General features: G+C 35.9%; 3 protein-coding genes across 3 annotated transcripts; 1 reads left to right on the forward strand and 2 right to left on the reverse strand.

Moving 5' to 3' along the window:
* The first annotated feature begins 7,044 nt into the window (after window positions 1–7,044).
* LOC106652618 (cuticle protein 2-like) lies at window positions 7,045–8,978 on the forward strand. Its single transcript, XM_014371683.1, has 3 exons — window positions 7,045–7,160; window positions 7,956–8,285; window positions 8,411–8,978. Exons 1-3 carry the CDS (start codon window positions 7,149–7,151, stop codon window positions 8,576–8,578), a joined length of 510 nt encoding a protein of 169 aa, XP_014227169.1. The 5' UTR covers window positions 7,045–7,148; the 3' UTR covers window positions 8,579–8,978.
* Window positions 8,979–9,297: 319 nt separating this feature from the next.
* Window positions 9,298–11,119, reverse strand: LOC106652536 (UPF0160 protein MYG1, mitochondrial). The gene is made up of 6 exons (XM_014371542.2): window positions 10,806–11,119; window positions 10,645–10,740; window positions 10,343–10,576; window positions 10,059–10,260; window positions 9,684–9,868; window positions 9,298–9,598 (listed from the first exon to the last, which is right to left on the reverse strand). The coding sequence occupies exons 1-6, from the start codon at window positions 11,018–11,020 to the stop codon at window positions 9,433–9,435; spliced, it is 1,098 nt and encodes a 365-aa protein (XP_014227028.1). The 5' UTR covers window positions 11,021–11,119; the 3' UTR covers window positions 9,298–9,432.
* A 2,096-nt stretch (window positions 11,120–13,215) lies between these two features.
* Window positions 13,216–19,190, reverse strand: LOC106652389 (uncharacterized protein DDB_G0284459-like; the record flags this gene model as incomplete). Its single annotated transcript, XM_014371316.2, is given in 7 exon segments — window positions 13,216–17,157; window positions 17,365–17,418; window positions 17,515–17,826; window positions 17,911–18,292; window positions 18,423–18,579; window positions 18,819–18,942; window positions 19,098–19,190. Coding segments are annotated over 7 exon segments (5,064 nt in total), but the record flags the coding sequence as incomplete, so codon positions are not given.
* Window positions 19,191–23,582: the final 4,392 nt, after the last annotated feature.

Below are 23,582 nucleotides of genomic sequence, written 5' to 3' on the forward strand. Positions count from 1 at the left end.
ATTCAAAGAATCAAAGTACCTAGTTGAATGATCATAATTAATTAAAGTCAAAATAAAAAATCAAGTAATAAAGTTTTTATCGTATTCTAAAGTGTCGAGTTTTAGATACCAGTGACGTAAAGAGGGCCAAAGCAAATCATTTCGCAGCCCACAATCAAGCAGCCTCGAGAGCTCCCGAAGAATCTTATGCCGAGAGCGGGGAAGAAGAAGAAGATGAAGAAGAAGGTACATACAGCAACGAGCAGAGCAGCGAAGAAAGCAGTGGCAGCGACGAAGCTTCCAATAACTCCGGCACTAATGAAGCCTTGAATTACCGACAAGCACCCGCGAGAGTTGTTTATAGAAGGGTTCCCGCGCGACGCGCTTCTCCACGGCTGCTCTTCTGGGGCTGATTTGAAGACTGAAACTATTTGTAGTGAAAACATTATTAAGACAGTTTAATATTAATATTTAATTTTAAGTAGTATGTCAATGACCTGGAGGATTTTCTTATTTTTCTTGTAAAAACTAAAAATTTCAAAAATATTGTCCATTGTACTATTCACCTATTTGGTTTTTTGTCATCACGCATGATATAATAATATCAGCTTCTTTGTACGATGAAAAAATTGTAGAAGAATTTTATCATATGTAAAATTAGATATTCATATCAAGTTGTGTGATAAAGATTTATTAAATTAATAATTGTAATTATTCGAATACATAATCCGAGGTGAAAAGTTTATCAAATAAGAAAACCATCATCAAATTAATCGTCGAACATTAAACTTATCTATCGGCTGGCAAGACACCGGTTCGATCCCTTAAATTATGTCACAGGTTTCATGCGAATGGCACACTTCCGTCTAATCATTCGCAGCCGCGGCGCACGGGTTACGTATACGTGATCGGTTGCCGATCAGCAATTAGTTGGTATGGCCAGTAAACTCTCCATTGTGCCCTATGTGTTAATGCTGTCATACACGCATGCACATACACGCCCCTCGTATACACGTTGCCTGCGTAATTCTTCAACGAGCAAAGCAACGCGCGGCGTTACGCGTATCTTGTACGCGCGCACAACACGACCTCGCGAGGAATCCGGCGCTGCGGCGCTTTTAATGGTATTATTCTATGGTCAAGCCACATTGTATGCACATTAATTTTTTTCTCTGTCTCGACGCGCTGCGCGACTTGCTACGCTCTAATGAGATACGCGTTACACGTATACACAGCAGCAGCAGCCGCAGCAGTCGAAATAGTAAGGAAATTGCTCGCTCATTATGTAATATATATGTATCGATGCAAGAATGACAGCCGTTGTGTGTTATTAAACATCGATTGCTTCGGCTGCGAGCCCGAAGAGTGAAAGTGAAAAGATGCCATGTACGGGTCACCTTGAAACTGCAAAGTACCTGGACCAAGCTGCATCATAAATTTGTTCGTGCGAGCATCTTGAAATGTTACCTGTAACTACAGCTTCTGAGTAATTTAAGCGTATAATAACGAATTTTTACATACATGCTCTTAATTTTGAACATTACCGTTATGAATTTGTTTAAGTATTATTATTAAAAGTTCAGGCTTTGAATGCACATTTAGATAGATGGGATTTCCAAAGCTTTAAAAAGTATTTTGAAAATATTTGATGTTAATGATTTCATTCCCGCTAAATATTTCTATTAATTTCAAATTTGGAGTAAATCATTTGATCGGTACATAAACCCTTTATAAGATTGAAATTTTTATAAAATATAATAATAAAGATGACTTATCTAATGAAGTTATCACAAAGATAATGAAAATTAAAAATACTGAATCTATTATTGCTTTTTATGAATAGGATAAATAGGGATAGCGAAAATTTTGGTTTTTAATACTACGTATGCACCAAAGACACTTAACTACGAATTTATTTTAATAAAGAATGCCTCAGGCATCAATTTGTAGAATGAATAAACATTAATTTAGTTGATTTAATTTTAAAAATCAATTTTTTATTTATTAATTATTGATTAACTTATAAACTTTCGATTTTCAATTTTTATTGATTTTACGCGACTGTAGTACCATCTATCGGCTGGAAAGTTAAAAGTATTGTAAACACTTTTCCTGCCGATAAGCAAAAAAACTGCCTCACCAGGATTCAAATAAGAAGTTTTCATCTACTAGCAGTCAATGTTTATGAACACTTACTATGAGTACAACTAATAATCCGTTTGAACATTGTGTCAAATTTTATAAAATGGGAGCAACTGCAAGTCTTTTAACACACTTCAATAAGGACGGCTGCTTAAAAGTAACAATTAAAAACTTAGAAACGTAAGTTGATAGATAACAAATAAAAAAAAAAAAATTGTTCTTTCCGCGATATCGTCTTACGTCGACTCTCATATAGCTTTTACAGCGGTTGTAATGTCTACGAAACAGAGCTCCTCGCGATATCGGTTCGATTTCACTCATTTTGTGCTTTGCGATTTTGTGCCTGTATATTCATACCTCTATCTAACGCAAGTCATATCACCTTCTACGACAATTTTGCTGATTAAATTTATATCCCTATTTTTCATCCGCACTCTTTTTGCTTCCTGTGTTTAAGATCATACAATTGTGTGTCTCAATTTTTTTAAACTGAAAATTGTTACGGTATTTTCAAAAAAAGTATCGAATATGCAATAAATCGTTGCAGTAAGTACTTGTATAATGAGAACAATTTTTCAGTTATTCTTTCGTCATTCAATTTATAGATCAAAAATATATTCTAAAAGTATCGTTTTTCATTTTTGATAAGCTTTGTCATTGTCTTTCAAAAAATTAAAATGAATAAAATGAATAAAATGCGAGCACAGTTTCGAAGAGATAATTCGTAATGCTAAAAAATATGCTTCATATTTATTTGGATTAAAATGCATAACTATCTTCAACTTCAAAGCATTCAACAGATTTTTTATTTGGAGTGTAGAGGAAATGGGAATGAAAAAACTTTTCTATTCTCGAAGCAAATCTCCACGACCATATTAAGTTAAGGTATATTTAATTAATTAAATAATTTATGTCAAGTTTTAGTACGGATTCATTAAAATATTTACACAATCTATTTTTGTTAAAGAAATATATATGCGAGAGAGATGAATCTAGAGAGATAAGTATGAAAATTAAGAAAAGGAAACGAAAACGAATTTCTAAAAAATCTGTGACGAATGCTTTGTGAACAATATTAACTTTAACTTTAAGTGGCCTCGAAAACTGTCTACCTGATGTACACAGTTTCAAACGACCTTCGCATTCATTTGATGGGACATTTAAATACAACATACTCACAAAAAAGCAAACTATTTTAATAAAAAATAGATTGTGCAACTTTTTTACTCGATTTTCATTCGATTTTCTTCTGCTCATTTGTATTAAACAGTATTTTGTAAAAACTAAAATTATTCATTTCAAAATAAGTAATCGTTCACAGATTTAGTACTGATATCATTATGCAGGTCAAAAATTATAGACACCTCAGACACCTCTAAATTCTTTAAGAAAATATTTAGAATTATGAGACCTATGATATTATGAATCGTTCTTGGTCAGACGATACAAAGGCCAATCAACGGTACCACACAATTCTATCCTCACCTTCGCTTAAAAGCTAATAATATCGCCGTCCTGATTACTACTGCCATTCAAAGGAACCAAAGTAAACTAAAAGCAGTTGCACAATATACATTTATAACTATGAATGTCAACGGGTTGTCTTTTATTCGAGAGATTATGCGTGACGTTCATACCATTGTTTCAATACACAGGTCCATAGTGGCATCCCATCAGTACCGCTATATAATCAGTGCAAAGATGAAGATTGAATAATATATTTTGCAGTTTCGATACGTTACACGATGCTACAGTATTATTTAGGAGTGGTGTTTTATTGTGACATTTGTTGACCACACACTATTGTCTTATAAAGCGACAGAGCTGCATAGTTCTTCAAACGATAACTTTAGAGTATTTGGATATCGCTCTTGGCAATCATACCGAATTTAATTATAATTGATGTATCAAAATAAATTTACCAGCGATAATTATTTACGAGAAAAATTTAATCCTTAAGGTAACATTTGATCTTAATAAAAAAACAACGTATCAACAGTTTAACCCCTGCAGATATCTAGCACGTTTTTAAATTTAACCGTCACCCTCTTATAATACACCTGAAAACATGTAAATAAACGAGTACATCTCATCCCGGATATGGAGCGCAACTGGTCGACAAACTTGATTTTCCCTTACTGGCAACCATATAATCGAAGCTACTTATATCGTTTTACAAATTTTTCTTATTGTATTACTCAATCCCTTGAGTTATGCTTGAAGTTCTTGTATTCGTGTTCAAGAAATGCGAGGTACATAATTACCATGCAACATTGTTCTAAAAAAAAGTGAATGAATAAAAAATGTACCAGATGTAATTTTTATTTTTCAAAAATGAACAGATACCATAAATAATCTTATATTTATTTTTCAATTATTGAACACTTAAAAAGTAAAATAAAAAAAAATGTAATCTCATATTTTCGTTCACAATCGATTAATGTATAAAATCTGATTGAAAGTCGATAACTCATATTGATATGCATGTTCATAAAATTAAGAGTTAACATTTTTCAATAGTTTTATAACTCCGACCGAAAGTTTATGTTGAACGACAAATTAGAAAAAATTATTATTGTATTTGAGTAATTTAGTTGAATAAAAAATTAATTTTTGGCAAAGAACATGGCCATATTTTAATTGTAATATTCACTGTACAACAAAGAAAAACATTTCATTGATTACCACTCTAGAATTTTCTGCCAGCCCCTCTCCTTTTCTTTTTGCATAATAAACGCAGAGAACACCGAGACCCAAACAAGGTATGCGAGAGGCTCCCCCCTAACTGGTGCCACACACTGCATGAGATTGTCCGGCATGTAAAGTCTCATTTCATTCAGAGAAAAATGTACGCACCAACCTATATAATGTTCTACAGGCAGACTTGCCGCAATTGACACCCAATGATTGGTGACTGCCCCGACCGCTATATTTTGATGGTCGAACAAATGAAAGTAGATACGTCTCGATAGATTTAAAAAAAATTCTGTGCTCTGTTGAACTTGAGATATGCTCTTTTTCTGTATCCATTTTTTATAATGGGAAATTGTAAAATGACGAAATTACGATCAAATAAAAAATATGTTGTAAAATTTTGGTAATCATAAGAATATGAAACAATACCTTTATCAGTTAACGATCCTTTAATTTAGCTCAAAAATCGGTATCAAGGGTAAGGTGAACATGTCAGTTTTGGCTGATGAAATTTATTGCATCAACTGCATATGACAAGTTTATAGATAAATGTCCAAGCTAGACTTATTTCACTCATGTTTTACATTACAACATAATTTTGTTACAACTCCAATCCGGATTTCATGAGAATTTCTGTATTTGTTCTCGTCAAACTTTCAATCTTCCTGATTTTATTTATTCTTTTTTTTTTCAAGAAAATGTTGCGCATGAAATCATTTCTTTGTAATGTACCATTATACTCATTGCCATAAAAATTAGCTTATAAATTTAAGAAAAATGCGAATGACCTATTAATACTACACTGCGTGATAAAAGGCAATTGAAATGGATTATATTTTGCTATTGAAAATTCCTTAACGTGGGCGATTTAATAACGAATTGTACTTGTTTGATGTCGATGTCAGCAATAGTCTCACAAGAAATCCCTTGAATGTATATATGTTTATGCCTTTAATATCTCAATTTACTTTAATAATAGAGTTAATACTATTCAATGTCATAGGCATATAATGCAACAATTTTCACAATGTGTTATGAAAATTTCACCAGCATTTCTTAACGAAATCCAGCATAACTGCACATTCTCGTTGACATATAATGAAAATGGAGTAATTAGTGAACTTTGAAAGCCCGTGGCTAACCAAAAATGTAAATTTTGTCTTTTAACGTGCATATGATTATATAAGCTGGTAATTGAGTTTTTTTCTTACTCTAACAAACCTTTCTGATGTAATGAAAATCGTGTCGCGATCATACTGATATAACAAAAAAATAATTAGGGTTTCTTTCGTACTTCTTTTATTTGGTTCTTGAAAATTTGGTAGGAGAGTAAACTTACATAAAACACTTTAAGTACAAATCGAGAAAAACATTATAATCTGTACAGCGGAAGTGCTGCTGTAATTTTAAAAATTGTTATTTATTGAAAAAACCTTTTTCATTTGTTAATTAAATATAAAATTTTTTCTTTAAAAATTCCAAAAGGGTTAATCCAAAAAGAAAGATTAAAAAATCTTTTGATATTTGTATATTTCATTTACCGATTCATTCATCGATTTTCTGATGAGAAATAAAAAGCAAAAAATGTTATTTTTATAATTTTCATCCTCGACTTGAATAAAAAGCAATCTTCGAGATAATTTATTGAATGTAAAAATTAAAAATCGCTCTAAAATTCGAATGAAAATCGATTATTATATAGGCAGTACCGGCAGGGTAAATTGAGCCTCCCGGAATCTCATCGTGCGGCGATTACAAAAAGAAGAGAAAAAAAGGCCAGCTCCTCGCGTGCATCTCGTAGGAGCTTTTTTGCCGTGGCCAGCAAACAAAGGAGGGCCCCTCTCGCAAACGAGGAACTTACTACCTGCTCGAACGAGATATGTGAGAAAAATCGGTGTGTAATCGTTTGCGCGTATGCAGCAATCATTAAGGCGCGTCGATCAAGACTCGTCGATTTTTACTGCGGTGCGCAAGCCCCGCAGGACGACGACGATGCAGCAGCAGCAGCAGCAGCTGCGCGACCTCGCCGGAGCGCGCCTCAATGCGCGCGCTAATGTCAATGTCAAAGAGTGCGGGGCGTGTGTTAAAAGTTACTGCTCTTGGCTGCACGTAAAGACACCAGACACACACACGCATCCCTACCCCTGCAGCGCTGCGAATTCTCGTAGAGCACGACGCGCGACGCCTGCGGTAGTTCGACGACTCCCTCTGAACGACTCCCAGCAGATCAGAAGCTCCTATATAAGGCCGCCTGCCTTCGGTCCAGATCGTCACTGAGGATTTCTCTACTCGACTAGAGCATTCGCGCCAGTCTCACAACACATTCCTTCAACATGAAAACTTGGGTACGTTTTTCACACTCAGAACTTTTAATTTTCTCGCGGCAATTCGTTTTTTAAAGCGTACGCTTAATTATAATCTTTTTGATTAAAAATTTCAGGGATACTTATAGTTTTTTTAATTTTTAATTTTGTAACTAGTAATTAATTTTCTTTTGCACTATAGTATGAATCGTAAAATTTTTAACTTTTGAACGGATAATTCTTCCAATAAATTTTTATTTTCTTTCATTAAATATTTCATCATTCGAAAAGTCCCATATGAATATTAGTACTGGTTACAGAAGAAATATGGTGTCAATATCTATTGTCAAAAAATTTACTTCTTGAAATAATACGAAAAATTTTTATTTTCATTTGAGAATTTTTTGTAATTGACTTCATGGCGATCCTTTTTCAATCTAATTTTTATGTATACTTTTACGTCCATTTAACAAATGTATAAAATATGTTAACAACATTCGTAGATAAAGTTTCACAATACTTTATGTAAACATTTTTTTTGCGTTCGAGCAACTTTTTTTCATTTAGAAAAAACTTAGACACACGAAGATTACAGAAATTAACGAGATATTAAAGTTGTAACATGTAGTTATTTAAAAATTGTCATGATTTACCGCGTGGAAGTAAAAACTTAATTTGCATTAAAAAATATCGCAATCGACACATATAAATATGATAAGAAATGTAAATTCCCGTACAGATAGTCTATACGGTCGTCATCGGATTGCGAAAATTTTTAATGTAAACGACGAGAGAGACGATATGTAACATTGTGGTCGCGTTGCGTGCCCCGAGCAGGTTGCATTCCTACTGTTGGCGTTGGCCGCGCAGTGCATGGCCGGTGCCGTCCTTCCCCTGGACACCCCCGAAGTCGCCCAGGCCAAAGCCGCTCACATCGCCCGCTACAATTACGAGGCGGCCAGGAACACTCTGGGCACGGCGCCGCTGCTGCTCCAGGCTCAGGCTCACCTGGCCTATCCTGCGGCCTACGTAGCGCCGCGCGCCTTCGCCTACTCCTCGCCCTACGGCTCGTACTACGAGCCAGCTCCGCTTGGACCGGACGGCCGCGTCATCGACACCGCCGAGGTTGCTCAAGCCAAAGCTGCCCACTTCGCGGCCCACTCAAGGGTAAGCTAGTAGCTCGAGCGAGCGAGCGACGATCTAAATTCCATTTCCCATATTCATCGCGCTCGGAGATTCAAACAGGGTCACAAAAACGATTTATTCAATGAAATGATTTTTTGCTCTCGCAGGCACTCTTGCAGCCGTACGCTGCTCCCATTAGCGGACAGTACTACGCTTACGGCTACCCCTACACGGCGCCCATCGGACCCGACGGAAACGTCGTCGACACGCCCGAAGTCGCCCAGGCCAAGGCCGCCCATTTCGCCGAATACGCTCGCGCAGCTTCTCACCAGTAAATAACACTAACGACACCTCCGACTTTATGATGTGTTTCAATCATGGAACGTGAAACAATCGCCAGTCAAACTTATTTTTTCACAATGGACGCATAAAACATTTTCCGCAAACAAATCATATTGCAACGGCCGGGGGGTTCTATATATTGCGCTCTCCGTCGTGACAGGAATTTTCACTGTGTTTTTTATGTATTTTTATTACTTTCTTGTTGTAAATTGCAAAAGATTTATGTCTTGAACATCCAGTTTGGCATTACTCATGTGTATGTCCGCGGCTTGTACAAAACATCGTTATAGATTTTACGTCTTGAATTTCAAAAATGTCTGTTTTCGTTTTGTATAGCATTACCAATATTTTTGTGAAAATATAATGAATATAACAATATAATTTTTGATTGTATATGCTCCCTCGTTGGACTTTTTAATTATTCCTCGATTCCTCAATTAGTTATAAATAAAATGTTCTTTGAGATACAGTAACAAACTATTAAACTTGCTTCACGAATTCTACCTGATGACTGAAATAATCAAAACTAGAATTTATGCCGATTCTAAATTCAAAAATCGATTGGATTTTACTCAAAATGTGCTCTAAAAAAATTTGAATATACTCCAACAGAACATATACCTTTGAGCATCTTTTTCACAAACATTTTTAATTTATAAAATTTCATAGAATCTTTATGATTAACACATAACTTTTAGAATAATATCGCACTCATTAACAAAATTGATTCAAAGGATAGAAATGAAAAATACTTCTATACGATTAAATTCTGATTTTATAATATCTTTTATCTTTTATGGGATTTTGAGCAAAACAAATTTTACGATCACAGAAATTATTTCAAATTTTATTGTTTTTGCTCAAGAGATCTACGAGCCATTTCTAAAGCTCCTTCTCGAGTTAAATTTCCTCCAATAAATCCAGTTGAATGAACAAAAACACAGCCTTTGATTTTAGCTACATCACTCAATTCTTCATCTCTTAAACCTAACCATTCTTTATGTAAAAATATTCTGAAAAAAATCAATTTTTTTTAAAACTCCACAGTGGCTTTTACTATATACTTTTTGATAAATAATGATTGAAGTTTATATATACCTGCATTCAAAGCTTCCTAGTTCTACAGGCACTGCCTGAACTCTGTAATTATTATCTTTGAATATGACAAACTTTATTCCAAGTTTAGAATCAGTGTTCAATCCCATTTCCTTTTCAATTACAAAAAGATGCTCTTTCCAAGGAACCATTCTTTCAAATTCAATAATTTCTCCACTAGCATCAACCTATAAAAATGAAGACATGTTAAGTATAATTTAATGATATAAAGATTCTAACTTAATCTTTATCAAATACATTATATATTATTTAATTGAAAAAACTTTATAGAGAATTGAAAAATCTCATTACTTTTTTGATTGTTTACAAAAAAAGTAAAATAGAATAAAATTGTATTTATTGTTAATAAAAGTTTACCTCAAAACGTCTCTGTATAGCTTCTTTAACGAATGTGCGAGCTGGCAACCATATTCGAGCAGAAGAATTGACAAAATGCTGAAATTCTTCTCCAACCAATTCCATTGCTTTATGAAATTGATTCATTTCATCAATATTAATTGAATTCCATTGTTTGTTTAATCTTGAAACTCGGGAACCAAGGTCTGTTACAATACGGTACCTTAAAATTGATTTATAAATAAATTTATTAAAACTTGTATTCCTGTGCATAAAGTAGCCAAAGTAGACTCTGAAATATTTACTTTGGTTCACCGTCAAACATTTGAACGCCATTGTCTATGCCATCAATTTCTTTAATCAAACTTTCATAAATTCTTTTAAAAATTATTTCTAAGTCATCGTCAGCTACTTCTGGAAGTAAATGCTTTAATATTTTTTGACCAAAATGGCAGTATACAAGACCAGCACTGCTTAATTTTATTGTTGAAGTATATCCAGGCTTATTCATAACTGTACTGAATGACTCATTAAACTCTCTGAAAAATTATAAATCTTGAGTTTTTATAAACTGATGTAAACAATCAAATTTGTGATAAATTTTTACCTCATATGGTGATCATATCGATGAGAACTAGGATCATATTTTCCTCCAACATCAACAACAATGTCACAGGTATCTAATACGGGTAAATCCCGACTTCTGTGAATAGAGCAATCAATTGTTATCTAGAAATTTCTTAAATTTAATAGAAAAAATTATTATACCGTATAATTGTAGCATCCTTATATTCTGGAAGAAGTTTCAACATGTAACATGCAAGAACTTCATCACAATGGAAGGTACCACTGTGTGTACCAATTTTTATTGAACTCATCTTTAAAACTGATTGATAATTGAAAGAATATTTTACTTTACTAACGACTCTAATACTCTTGAGTACGTGACAATTCAAATGAAGTTGTTTAAACAATTGAAACATATAAACTACAACTTCAGTCTTGAGGTTACAATTTGAGACCGCGCGCTACCGGCGAAATAAGCGCCTATATATATCGTAATTCGTAACAGAAAGGTGTGAATGCTGCTAGGCGCTACCCTTACACCTTACAATAAGTAGCAGTCCAGTATGTATCAGTTCAGTCAGCACACTGCCGAAACGTGAGCAGTGAACTGACTAATATTATGAAATTGTTGAATGCAGTAATCTTTAGTTCAATTTCATAAGTTTTTTTGATGCATAAAAAAGCATGTATTACATGTGCAGGAAAACGAAGAGAAATGGGATGTGTTTCAAGAATGAAAACTTTTGTTGACATTAAGTCATAAACTTAATAGAAACCATGAAACTGCAGACTTAATCCCATTCATAATTATTAATTATAAATGTCAATCAAATTCTTTTTAGGTAAGAATTAACTTATTCCATTCCAGATTATTATTTTTTGTTTACTTTTAATTAAGGATTGAGTAATTGACAATGAAAAAAGCACTTTAATATTGTAAATATTGTATACAATTATTATTTAATATATTGAGTTTTAATACAATTATACAATAGTTGAACCATTATAAATAATATAATGATACAATTGATAAATTTATATACAAAGAGTCAACCATTGTATTATAGTTGACAAAGGCAGTACACTTACATTGTAATTTACTAATTATTGTTCATAATTATATTTATATTATTAGGCACATATCAAAGAAATCAATGAAAATTGAACGATCAATTCGCACCCATATATTTCATGAGATGTTTTGAATTTTCCTGTCAATTGCATTGTTAATGAATATTTTAACAAATTTTAGTTATGTTAGTTAAATTGAAGTCTGACTAAAATTTAATTACCCTAATAGCCAATATCATAACAATATTTTTCATATAGTTTTTCAAAATTATAATATTACTCTACCACTATGTTTATAGAACTTTTTTCAAAAATATAAACAAAATCAAAAGATGTACCAAACTCAAGGCATGAATGAAAATGTTCACAAATGTTTTTTTAAATTACTTCTGGATAAGTATTTTTTGAAACTGCTATATGCTTATCTTTACGTTCTTATTCCTTAGACAACCATATAGCTATTAAGAAAAATATTTAGTAGGAACTTCAAAAAACATTTTCAAAAATTGTATTATTAAAAAAAACCATATTGTATGACAATTGTATAGTTAATAAAACCACACAGCAATTATACGTGATACAGTTTTTGAAAATGTTTTCTGAAAAACAGGTTTCTACCACACAATATGTATGAATAATTTCTGACTTCAAAATAACTAGTTTTAACTGGTAACACAAACAACTGAACTTCTTCCACATTCGCTCTGGGTTTTACAGTAAATTTTTTATACTACTTAATTTATTTCATTCCTTTTTGAGGTCAATTTCAACTATAGTAACATACTAGTAAACCGATTATAATGAATCTTATTTTAAGGCAAGATGAAGGAACCTTATTATATCAATAATTTGTTTAGTTAGAATTTTTATAATATTTATGATTGAATGTCTAAATTTTGTTCACAACTTAAACTTAATAAAATAATGTAATCAATTCTCAAACTCCTACTTAATATTAATAAATTCATTCATGCAAATTCAGAACTTGAATATAATGTCAATGAGTATCCCCATTTTATGAGGTATTGCATTAATTTTAATAAGAGTGAATCCTACAGTTAAAAGTAATATTATGGCAATCGTAAACTAATAACGCATTTCATTGTATTCCAATACTGCGAACACAATATATAACAGGATTCACAAATTATCAAAATCAATGTTAGTGATACAGGCATACAGTATATTTTTTCTAAATACCCAAAGCTGCATAGCAACGGCAAATTAACAATAAAAATTACATTCATAATACTTGACTCTTTACAGTAGCAATATAAATTAGATCCGATTTATGTTGCACACTTTTAGAGTAAATCAAATATTTCTACATGCTCTCTTTCAATTTTCTAAAATACGACAAGTTTGTGTTTATTTTACATATCTTTACAAATTATAAATATATAGCTTACTCAAATATTTCTCGAATCTTGGTAAATTAATTATATAACAGATTACAACAATTATATAAACTAATTTCAATTTTTTTTAAGATAATTACCTAGATTCATTGATCGGTATAATACAAATTTTTTATGGGAATTTACCATGCCCTCCTCATACATTTAGGATTATTTACATCAAGATGACACTTCTGGAGTTCTTCATCGAATATAGTGCCGTCTTCACACACAAACCTAAAGTCTAAGACTTGTTGGGGTGTAAACCCGGGAGAACAATAATGAAACAAGCGGCAATCTCTTTCGTCCTTATAAAATCGATACATTTCTTTATCTAAACAGTTAAAACCAGGCAAGGGCTTAGAAGTTGTACTGCTAGTTTGATCATGAGCTCTGTTCGGTACTTTTCTTCTTCTAGTGAGACGTCTGAAGGATCTTGGAGTTGTTGAACTAGTCTGAAGTATTTTTGTTCCTAAAGATGATAAAATTGGTTTTGCCGCCGTAGATTCGATAAGCTGTGAGTTGATTGCATCTTGAGGAACGTTGTTTGATTCATTTGCATTCGAATTCTGCTGCATAGAACTTGATTGAATACTGTCATTACTTGATTGCGTCAAATTTTGGTATTGATTCGATGGCAGTGTTGGAACAAAATTTCTGTGCGGTTCGCTGTCTTCTTCTTTGACAGTTGTTGGAATTGCAGGAATGCCAGGAACAACTGGGGAAGATCCTGATTTTTTGAAACCTTTTTTATTCTCCTCGCCTTCGTATTCAGTTGAAATAATACTTTCTTCTTCAATAGTGATAGCTTTTGATGTTGTTGTAGTAGTTCTAGACAATAGAGGTAATCTTCGGATCAATGATTTCCCCGGAAGCTCACTTATAACGGGTGCTTTGGTCGATTTAGAACCTATTGATAATTGTCTTCTTAATGCTACTACCTTTGGTGTTGTAGGGGCCTTAAATGTATAATTTTTTCTTGAAATAGTTGGCTTGAAATATCTCATAGTAGGTTTTGATCTGTATAATTTTGATGTACTTCTTGTTGGATTAAACTGCAATTTTCGTGCTGATAATGTGCTAGTCGGAACCGTAGATGTAGTTGTGGAAATATATCTTGGACTATTTAATAATTTTGCTGAACTTTTTGTTGCATCGGTAGTTGTCGACGATATTTCTGAGACAATTGTTGTTGTAGATTCCGAAGTGGTTGAAATTGTCATCGGAGTCAAAGTCGATGTTGTAGAGGGTTTTGGTGTTGAAGTTGATGGTGATGTAGATGTGAGCGGTTCCAAAGTTGTCAAAGATTTGATTGTTGTCAACATCGTGACTGGAGCAGGAGACTTGAAACTCGAGGGCGTTGTTGTAATATGTGCCAGAATTTTCTTCGAATTTCCATCTTCAATGATTGGTTTTATCGTAGTTTCTAAATTATCTTCATAATCATCGTCATATTCTTCATTAATGATATCTTCAGGGTCTTGAATTTTACTTTTTTGTGTCGTAGTTCTGAGTTGTATGATTTTATCTTGGTTTGATTTTATAGGAGAACGATTTTCATTTTCTCTACTTATGATTTTTGGTTGTGCTTTAGCTTTTTCTATTTCTTTTTCATGCTTTTCTGATGGTGAATCTTTAGCAAGATTTTCAGTATAACTTTCGGGCTCATAGTTATCATCTACATAGTCCTCTTGATTTGAATTTATGATATCTTTTAGGCCGATGTCATCTTTTTCGTCGTTAATTTCAGCTCGAGGCATTTCATTGGTGTATTTTAAAATACCTGAAGTCACAGGCGATTCCGTAGTAATTTTTTCATCGTCAAATTTCGGGGTCGTCTTGAACTCATAATCATCATAATCTTTGGATACTGTTGGATTTTCTGTATAATCTGTGGTATCGTCTTCTGATCCAATATCAGATTTTGCTAGTTTCATTGTCGTTGTATCTATGGTTTCGTAAGAAATCTTGTCATCTGATTCATCTTCATAACGATCATTTTCATCTCGCCTGTATGATTTTTTTCTCGAAGTAGTTCCTCGATCTTCGTCATATCTATTTCTACTTTTTCGATTATTTATTCTAGATTTGCTTATTCGATCGTGCTCATCAGCGTAATCAGCGTATTCATCTTCTTCGAGATCAGTAAAGTCTGGAACGTACCTTTCTCTGGGATAATCATAATATTCTTTCATGCGATCTCTTGGTTCACTTCCTCGCCGTCGCTGATTTATATATATTTTACCATTTTTATTCGACACAGTGGGCTGAGAAATTTCTACTGATTCAGTCGTATACAGCTCTTCGATAATTTCGGTTCCGGAAGACTTTGTATTATTAAGAAGATCTGAATGATCTGTAGCTATAGGTCGTTTTCGCCCATTTTTTCTGTTAATTGGCGCTGGATTTCTTCTTCTCTCATCTGCATGATTTCTGTGATATGAACGGGTATTTTCACGAATTTCAGAAGTATCTTCATTTACACGTAGTCTTGATTTATCGATTTCTTCATTATTTTCATCGTCATACTCGTATTGCCGTGGGTAATTTCTGTACGTTGTTCTTCGATCTTGAGGACGTCTCCGAGAGTGACTTTGACGAGGCCTCATGTAATCAACATCGTAACCTGTCCTTTCATCCAGATCATCATCATAATCATTTCTATAATTACGTCTATCTTTTGATCTTTGTCTTAATCTATTTGATCTCGACCTGGGATTATATTCAGTTCTTTCATTCACATCGTATTCATCATCATCATAATACCTTAATGGTCTTGAATTACTGCTATGACTACTTTTTTTAGGTTGATGTGGTTGTACGATATCTTCTTCATATTCTGATGCTTGTTGAGTGGTTGTTGTGAAAGTCGTTTTCGTAGTTGTCGATTCAAATTCCTTAACCTGGTCTTTGCTATTAATATCATTAGTTCTGCTTGTGGAATTGCCCTTTTTCATTTGAAAACTGTGTCTATTCATTGAAGAATTATTACGATTTTTTGAATGCAAATATAGTTGAATTGTTTCTTTTGGGTTTGAATCTATTTTTTCAGGTTTTAAAATTACTGGATTCATGGATTCTGGACGATTAGTTGACACATTCGGTAATTGAATATACTTATGTCGATTTGTAACAAAACGTAAATTTTCACCTTGGATTCTACTTGGAATTACTATTCTCCCTGTCGTTGTTGTTGTTTCAGGAATTGTGTGATACCTTGGTCTTTTGTTTTCTTTGATATTTTCCGAGTTATCACTATTTTGAGATTCTTTTTCGGTTTCATCAACACCGATCTGATCGGAATCTTCAAAATCGTAATCGACTTCAGTATCATATTCGAGTTTAGAATGATTCAAGTTTTTATCAGAATACTCTGAATCAGAATCAATTTTCTTCCGGTCGTCATCATGATCTTGTTCGGGCAATGGTTCTCCAAACAAAATGGCTTTGATAATCGGTAGATTAGCTTTGAGATCGGTAAAATCTCGAATTTCTGCATTAAAGATAACTTCATCTGAAGAGTTATTATTAACTTTAGCTGTTCGAGCAATTGAGCGTCTCTGTCTAAAATGCCGTTCATTTTGCTCAGCTCGTCTACTTACCAATATGCGACGATCATCACGAACTTTCGGCACATCACGATAAAAAGGATCGAATGATTCGTCGCCTTCCTTATAATCGTCGTAGTTTGAAGGTACTGTAGGTATAGGTAGAGTTATCAATTCGCTGGTATTCAAAGGGCGACCCGACTCATCACTAACACTTGCCTTCGCCGTTACAATTACCCGCGACTGTGATGGTAATAAGGGTGATGGGTTTTGTACAATCCGTTGAATGTCTGGAGGTGGAGGAAGATTTATCGTTATTTGATGTGATTTTAACTGAGGTATGGATGGTGATGGTGGAATATGAATGTGTTGTGTTACTTGTTGGTTTGGATTTTGCACTTTTGGTGATTTTCCTGATATTGATCGTTGAGTTGGGTAAAATCCACTTATCGTCGTCTGTTGAGAATTTGAACTCGGCAAATAGTTGACGGATAATCTCTGTTGCTGTTGTTGATGCTGATGTTGCTGTTCCTGTTGCTGTTGTTGATGCTGGCGTTGAAGCTGCTGTTGCTGTTGCTGGTGTTGATGCTGTTGTTGCTGTTGCTGATGCTGGTGCTGATGCTGCTGTTGTTGTTGCTGGTTGTGCTGATGTTGTTGTTGCTGGTTTTGTTGGTGCTGGTGCTGCTGTTGTTGCTGTTGTTGTTTTTGTTGCTGCTGAGGACTTGGCTGTGTATTCATATGAACATTCGATGGACGATTTTCTTGTTGCTGTACCGAAGGTATCATCAACTTTGAAACCTTGAAAAATTGCAATAGTATTAGATTCGTTAGTATATACTTGAGAAGTTAGTAGTTAATTAATTAAGTTAGAATTAAACACAAAGAATCGAATACCTTTCCTTGACTGGTTGATTGCAACGGCTCCAAGCGTCTTCTTTCAGTTCTGTCTTCTTCTTCTTGCTCCAAACTGTCCTCATAATCATCATCGATGTCATGATTATTACTGTTATGAGGATCGTAGTGTTCAGTCGTACTGGCTATACCATGATTGTGAAAAATTTGATTGATTTGAGATGGATTATTAGCGTTATTATTCACGAGCGTTTGAATTGGCAATGCTGTAGTTTGCACATGGTATTGCAGTGGTTCTGATGTTGATTGCTCATTATGATTTACTTGAGAATTGGATGGAGAATTATATCGAACCTACGGTATTACGTAATGACATTATTTTCGCTTTAAATTTAAAAAAATAGAATCATTTTTTCATGGCTTTAAACAAATAAATACCTGCTGATGCACAGGAGGGCTAGAAGTTGTCGAACTAACACCTTGATTGCTAAATAATTGAAAGGAAGTTGCCTGATTGTTATTGTTACTTCTTTCATCGTTATGGAAAATGTATTGATGATGATAGCCATTATTTTTATCATCATAATGATTCGATTGAGTTGACTGACTGGGGAATTTTGGTCGTGGTTGATAAGGCTGAGCAAAACCATTTAGTTGTTGTGGATCGTAAAGACTATTTGCTGATGTTGTAGACGGTGGAGGAGGCCTTGGAGTTGTAGTTGTTGTCGTAGTGGTTGTACTTGAATACGAAGGAGGCATATGATTTTGTTGGTTGTCATCTTGAAAATCGGATGACTCTTCAACTTCTTCTTCTTGAAGGCTTAAAAATAACATTTTTTTTTAGTTAGTATACTATTATGTGATTCAAAATTTTAGATGAACAATTTACGGGTAAACAGGAATAAAATGTCATGTAAAACTTGAATAATTTAAATATATTATCAAAATACCTTAAAGGCACAGCATTATTTCCATAAAGTTCAAGATTAAGATTATAAAACCGTTCACTTTTGCTACAATCGACTTCATCTACTCTTTCGCATACTCTTGTTTCTTGATCGAAAACAGTCCCATTTAAGCAGAGAAATTTTATATCCATTATTTCATCTGAAAAAAATACAAAAAGCGTAAGACCTTGATCTGCTTAAAATAATTAGGATGAATAACTTCAATATTGATCTTTCATGACTAATATTAGACTATTATAATTTGATTTAACCCTTTCACACGTTTTTTGGCAAAAACTAGGAAGCGAGTTTTAAAAAATTGAAGGCAAATAATTAAAATACACCAACTATAAGAATATACACTAGAAATAATATATTTTGAAATAATGATCTTTTCACCTTTTTGACCGATGGTACAAACGTGGAACATTTGGCACCCTGCCTCAACGTCTGCATAATATCCTCCAATCACCTTCCCCTGACACGAAAAGTTGGTTTCAGGCAAATTGTCAAAGTCCAAGTACTGTAAAACAATTAAAAGTATCGTTTTCAAAATGAAATTTACTTGAATGAGTTAATATAAAATTTAATTGAGTAAATTAAAATGTTGAACATTTTTTGGATAGATGATTTTCTGTACATATGATGTCATTTATGATATTTAAATATTTTACTTACACCAGGTTCCCCCGCGCTGCACAGCCTGAAGCCATATTTGAAATCGAGGGTGGATAGAATGACTGCAACAATAATATTATTTAATTAGAGACATAAATATGGTATAGATCATAAAATTATAAATTCTATTTATATTTCAATATGTTTCTCGTATTCATAAACGAATTCAATGACTACAATGTTAAGTTGATTTATTTGTTATCGTAGTTTTGGAAATTGGGATTCAAATATTGCAAAATCTGTTTCAAATAAACTGTACTTGGTACAATGAAATAAGAAAATAGCCCAAAGTTACGAAGCTTTCATCATGCGTTCAAACAACTTCTTATCTAATGTGCTAATTGTGGCGTCGTGTCATAATGCTTCGCCTCTGCGCCGGTAGGCGCGCGCGGCGCGAACCCCCTCTCGCTGCCGGGCCGCTGCGTCGGGCCGCGCAGCGAGAGGCCAGACAGTATCCGACCGTTGAAGCGAGCGCACGGCCTAGTCTCTCTCTGCCCGTTCGCTCCAATTGTATCATCGTCAGCCGAACAATAAATCGAGTCACTCAGTACTTTGTTGTTCGTTCGGGTTTTTCTTTCTTTCTCCTGCCCAATATTTCTCTCGCTCGTTCGCTCTCTGCCACGCGGACGACCGGAACACGCAACGTTGCGACGAGAGTGTGGACTCGTCGCCCCCCAGGAACTGCTGGAGTCAGCCGGGGTATTTCATCGAGTACTCTTCCACACTGGTGATCAGCCGACATCCGCGAGGTCGTCTTCGAGCTCCGAGGGTGAGAAATCGCTACTTTTTCAAGTTGACGGGCGACATCGAGAGGAGAAGATCTCGCAAGAGCGGGCTCGGTCGGAGGCTTGTTCGGCGCAGCGGCCTAAATTTTTTTTCCCGTTCAGGCGCTGTGTCTTTTCCTCGCACCACATCTTTGCGAGTTGTGCTCTGCGTTCTGCAGCAGGCCTTGGCGACGAGGCGGACGACTTCCCAACGGACACAACTTCGACCACAGCAGCAGCAGCAGCTACAGCTACATCAGCGGCCATCTTGTCATCGTGCCGGTAGCAGCGCGGGTCGAAGTTTCGCTGGCAACGACAACACCAGTCCGGCTTGCTCCGAGAGGACGTCGTCGACCAGCATCTGCACAGCATCGCGCAGCAGCGACCGGATGGAGCACCTTTACCAGGCCAACATCGAGGACTACACCTACGAGGAGTGGAGAGCATTCGCGCGACCGTAAGATTTTATTATTTTCCCGGCTGCAACCATCGCGTACTTTGCGTACTAAAAATATCGATACGATACGCATCACGACTCCGAAATTTTCAATTTTATTGCCTTTCATATTTTTTGATCTTGGTGGCAAGTTTCTTCTCGACGGTGGCGATCGTGATACTGCATTGCATTGTTGACGCCCTGAGTTCGGGTCGAGATTTTGTCGCCGAGTTAGTCTAGCTTCGGAGTCGTGAGCGCGTTGATAATTTCATGTAATGCGTAACTAACACCTGCGTGTTACACGTCCGGGTTTACGCGTCTTGCGTGTCGCCGACGACAGTCCTCGTGGACGACGTCGTCCATATATTTAGAGTGTGTATGTGTGCGTGTCCGGGTGATTTCGCGTTGTAAATCCGGAGTTCTCGCGAATTATTATTCGGTCACGTCGCATCGTGTGCCGCTCGGGTATTTTCGTTTCGTTTTAGCCGCTATCTCTGTACATAATTTCAATTCACACAGAGTTTCGCTTCGGTAACTTGCTAATTTTAACATTGTCAATCGCTGAAATTAGAGGATACTTCTCATTAAATTTTTCGAAATTAACATCGCGAAATAATTACGCGATTCAATTCTCCGAAATAGCAACGGATTTTAAGATTCGAGAAAATTCGAACATTTCAAAAAGTTCGTTAGACCTTTGTTTACGTTTCGTAACGTCGAAGCAACGATTGTGATCGGGCAGCGCTTCGTGGAATTTGATCGCTGGCATGCGCAGGCCAGTGTTGTGATTTTGCGCGCGCTGACTTGCTCCAAAGTCGCCGTATCTGCTTGCAACAGGTTCGGCGCGAAGTAAACAAAGATTCCCCTTTGTGTTCGTTCTCGACGTATACGACTCTGATTTATAATATCATAACGGCCTTTGTCGCCGATTGTTATTTTTCGTATTCATTGTTATTGGCCTAACCTGCCATTTTTGTTTTGAATTCTGCCCTTCGTGGCACATGTTATCGACATACGTGTCTTTGTTATCTGTAATTATATTTGACGAACACGATACCAGTATACATAAGAATATTTCATAAATTAGACAGATTTTTCTCAAGCAGATTAAATTCGCCCAAGTAGCTTTCACGCTCGCGGCACATATAAGTAATTCGGCCCAAGCAGCTTTCACGCTCGCGGCGTATTCAATTAATTTAGCACTAGTAATTTTTACGCGCGTGGCGCATATATTTTTCCTTTTTTATTTTTGGGCCCACACAGCTCATCGCTGACGAGGCACACCTTACTCTCGCCTACGCAGCAGGGCTATCGCGGCCGAACATCGAGTCTTGAACGGACTGTGTTGTACTTTTTTCCTCGCAGTGAAGCAGTACTCTTCGCTCGAGAATTGCGGGTGCATATCACTCCCTGTAGAGGCTCGATCATTTTTTTACGCCGTTCTCGGTGTTATTCGCCCTATTTACAGGCATATTTACACGATTCAATTAACTATTATTTTCTTTTTATAGAAATTTGTAGTTGCGCAGCTTACGCACTACAAACTTACTTCGAAACAGACTGCTGTATGATCTAGTTATCTGAGGATATTGTGCAGAGTTTTGTTTCTCTCTCTCTCGATCATCGCTAGCATTTAGCAGCAAATTTATACATCGCATCCCTTGTTCGTTCCCCCGTCTCGCGGCAAATTTTAGGTGTTTTTCTTACACGTTCTTTACGTGTTAGCGCTGCGCAGACACCGGCAGTCGCTTGAGCGTGCGTTGATTAATTTTGTGTTTCGCAGCGCGCGATTTGCGCGTAGTGCACGCGTGCATTTTTGATTGCGCTGATATTTTCACCAAGAAGCACATCAACGACGCCTAAGTTTTAGAGAAACACTTGCCGTGTAGGGTGGGTCCGAATTTTTGCCTTGCGATTATACACCCAGCATTTAGCTGTGGCTAAACTTAAATTATTCAATCGACAGGTCAGCGTAGCTTTGCAATTAATTGAGTAGCTTTCTCTCTACCGTATAGTTTTGATTTTTTATGCTGCCTTATCAGAATCGCGTTTCGACGTTGCGTTTTTATACATTGTACGCGTTCTTTTCATTAGTGTAGAGTCACCGTCGTGCAGTGTGAGTCGACGCCGGTTCCTGCGGTTCCGTGCGGTCGCATGTGTGTTGGGTGGAGTGTATGTTACGCTATAACTATTGTAAATAGCGTCTGTACGACCAAAGTCGTTAATTAATTTTAAGATCGAGATTTGGGTTTGAACTTATTGATAGGAATCATTATTTTTCATTTCATTCATTTATTTTTCCTTTTTTTCTCATTGCAAAAATTCATACGCTGAAGGCTTCGTCCTGTCGGCGCGCGACCTTGCTTCGCTTGGTTTTCAGGCCGCATCCATTTAAATCATTTTTTCCCTCTTTCCCTTTTATTCCCTCATCATTACAATAGACCTGTTTTCTTCATAATCATTTTTTTGTACCTTCAATCCTTGTTCTTTCCTCTTACTGAACAGACTGTGACATGACTCCCCCAGACGCGCCCTCGGTCCCGCCGCAGATCGACCCTGCTAATTCCGCGTCGGCGCATATTATGGACACCGCGATCCCTGTTGTCGCTGCTGTGAGCAGCGCAGCTGCACCAACCCTTATCGATTTAATTAACACTCATTGCGTAAATCAGCAGCCCATGAGCTGCTCTCGAGTAACCTTGCAGGTTAACTCTTTACAATCTTCTACTCCTGAAGACTTGTCCCCAGCTTCGTCTTATCGAGGTTTTACCGCCCTGCCTCAAGGTGGTGCCTGCCAACCCCAGCAGACCTCTCAGGTTTTGCCGCCGCTTTCGAGTTTCGACCCGTTGGAGAATCGCGATCGACCGTCGAGCCAGGCCGGTTCAGATAATTTTAATCCCCCAAGCAGGTCAAGTTTTTTCCCCTCGCTTACTTCATCTTTTACCTCGAATAAATTGTTTTCGTTTGCGGCCTTTTGGAGAAAACAGCCAGAGCTTTGGCTGGATACTATCGAGCAAAAGTTGAACGCGTGCGGCATTTTCTCTGATCACGATAAATTTATTCACACACTCGCTTCCTTGGGCAGCGATGTTATCGCGGAGCTTGGTGATTCGATGCGTGGCCTGCCGAGCAACAATAAATATGAGGCACTTCGATCGCTCTTATTGAGGAAATATGTCGAACATGAAAAGACCAGGTTCCTAAGATTTCGCGACGGCTCGTTGGGCGCGCGAAATCAGCTGCCGTCGGATTACCTTGATTCTCTCGTCGGATCGGGTGATAAAT

The sequence above is a fragment of the Trichogramma pretiosum genome, unplaced genomic scaffold, assembly GCF_000599845.2.
Source record: "Trichogramma pretiosum strain Unisexual culture from Peru unplaced genomic scaffold, Tpre_2.0 scaffold32, whole genome shotgun sequence".
NCBI classification, from domain to species: Eukaryota; Metazoa; Arthropoda; class Insecta; order Hymenoptera; family Trichogrammatidae; genus Trichogramma; species Trichogramma pretiosum.

What these genes read in the sequence shown, in the direction of transcription:
- LOC106652618 (XM_014371683.1), top strand. An exon ending in ACTTCGCGGCCCACTCAAGG is followed by an intron (nt 8,286 to 8,410) that starts GTAAGCTAGTAG and finishes TTGCTCTCGCAG; the next exon opens with GCACTCTTGCAGCCGTACGC.
- LOC106652536 (XM_014371542.2), bottom strand. Translation starts at nt 11,020, where the DNA reads ATGTTTCAATTGTTTAAACAACTTCATTTGAATTGTCACGTACTCAAG. An exon ending in AAGGATGCTACAATTATACG is followed by an intron (nt 10,741 to 10,805) that starts GTATAATAATTT and finishes CTCTATTCACAG; the next exon opens with AAGTCGGGATTTACCCGTAT. An exon ending in CTATACAGAGACGTTTTGAG is followed by an intron (nt 9,869 to 10,058) that starts GTAAACTTTTAT and finishes TCATTTTTATAG; the next exon opens with GTTGATGCTAGTGGAGAAAT.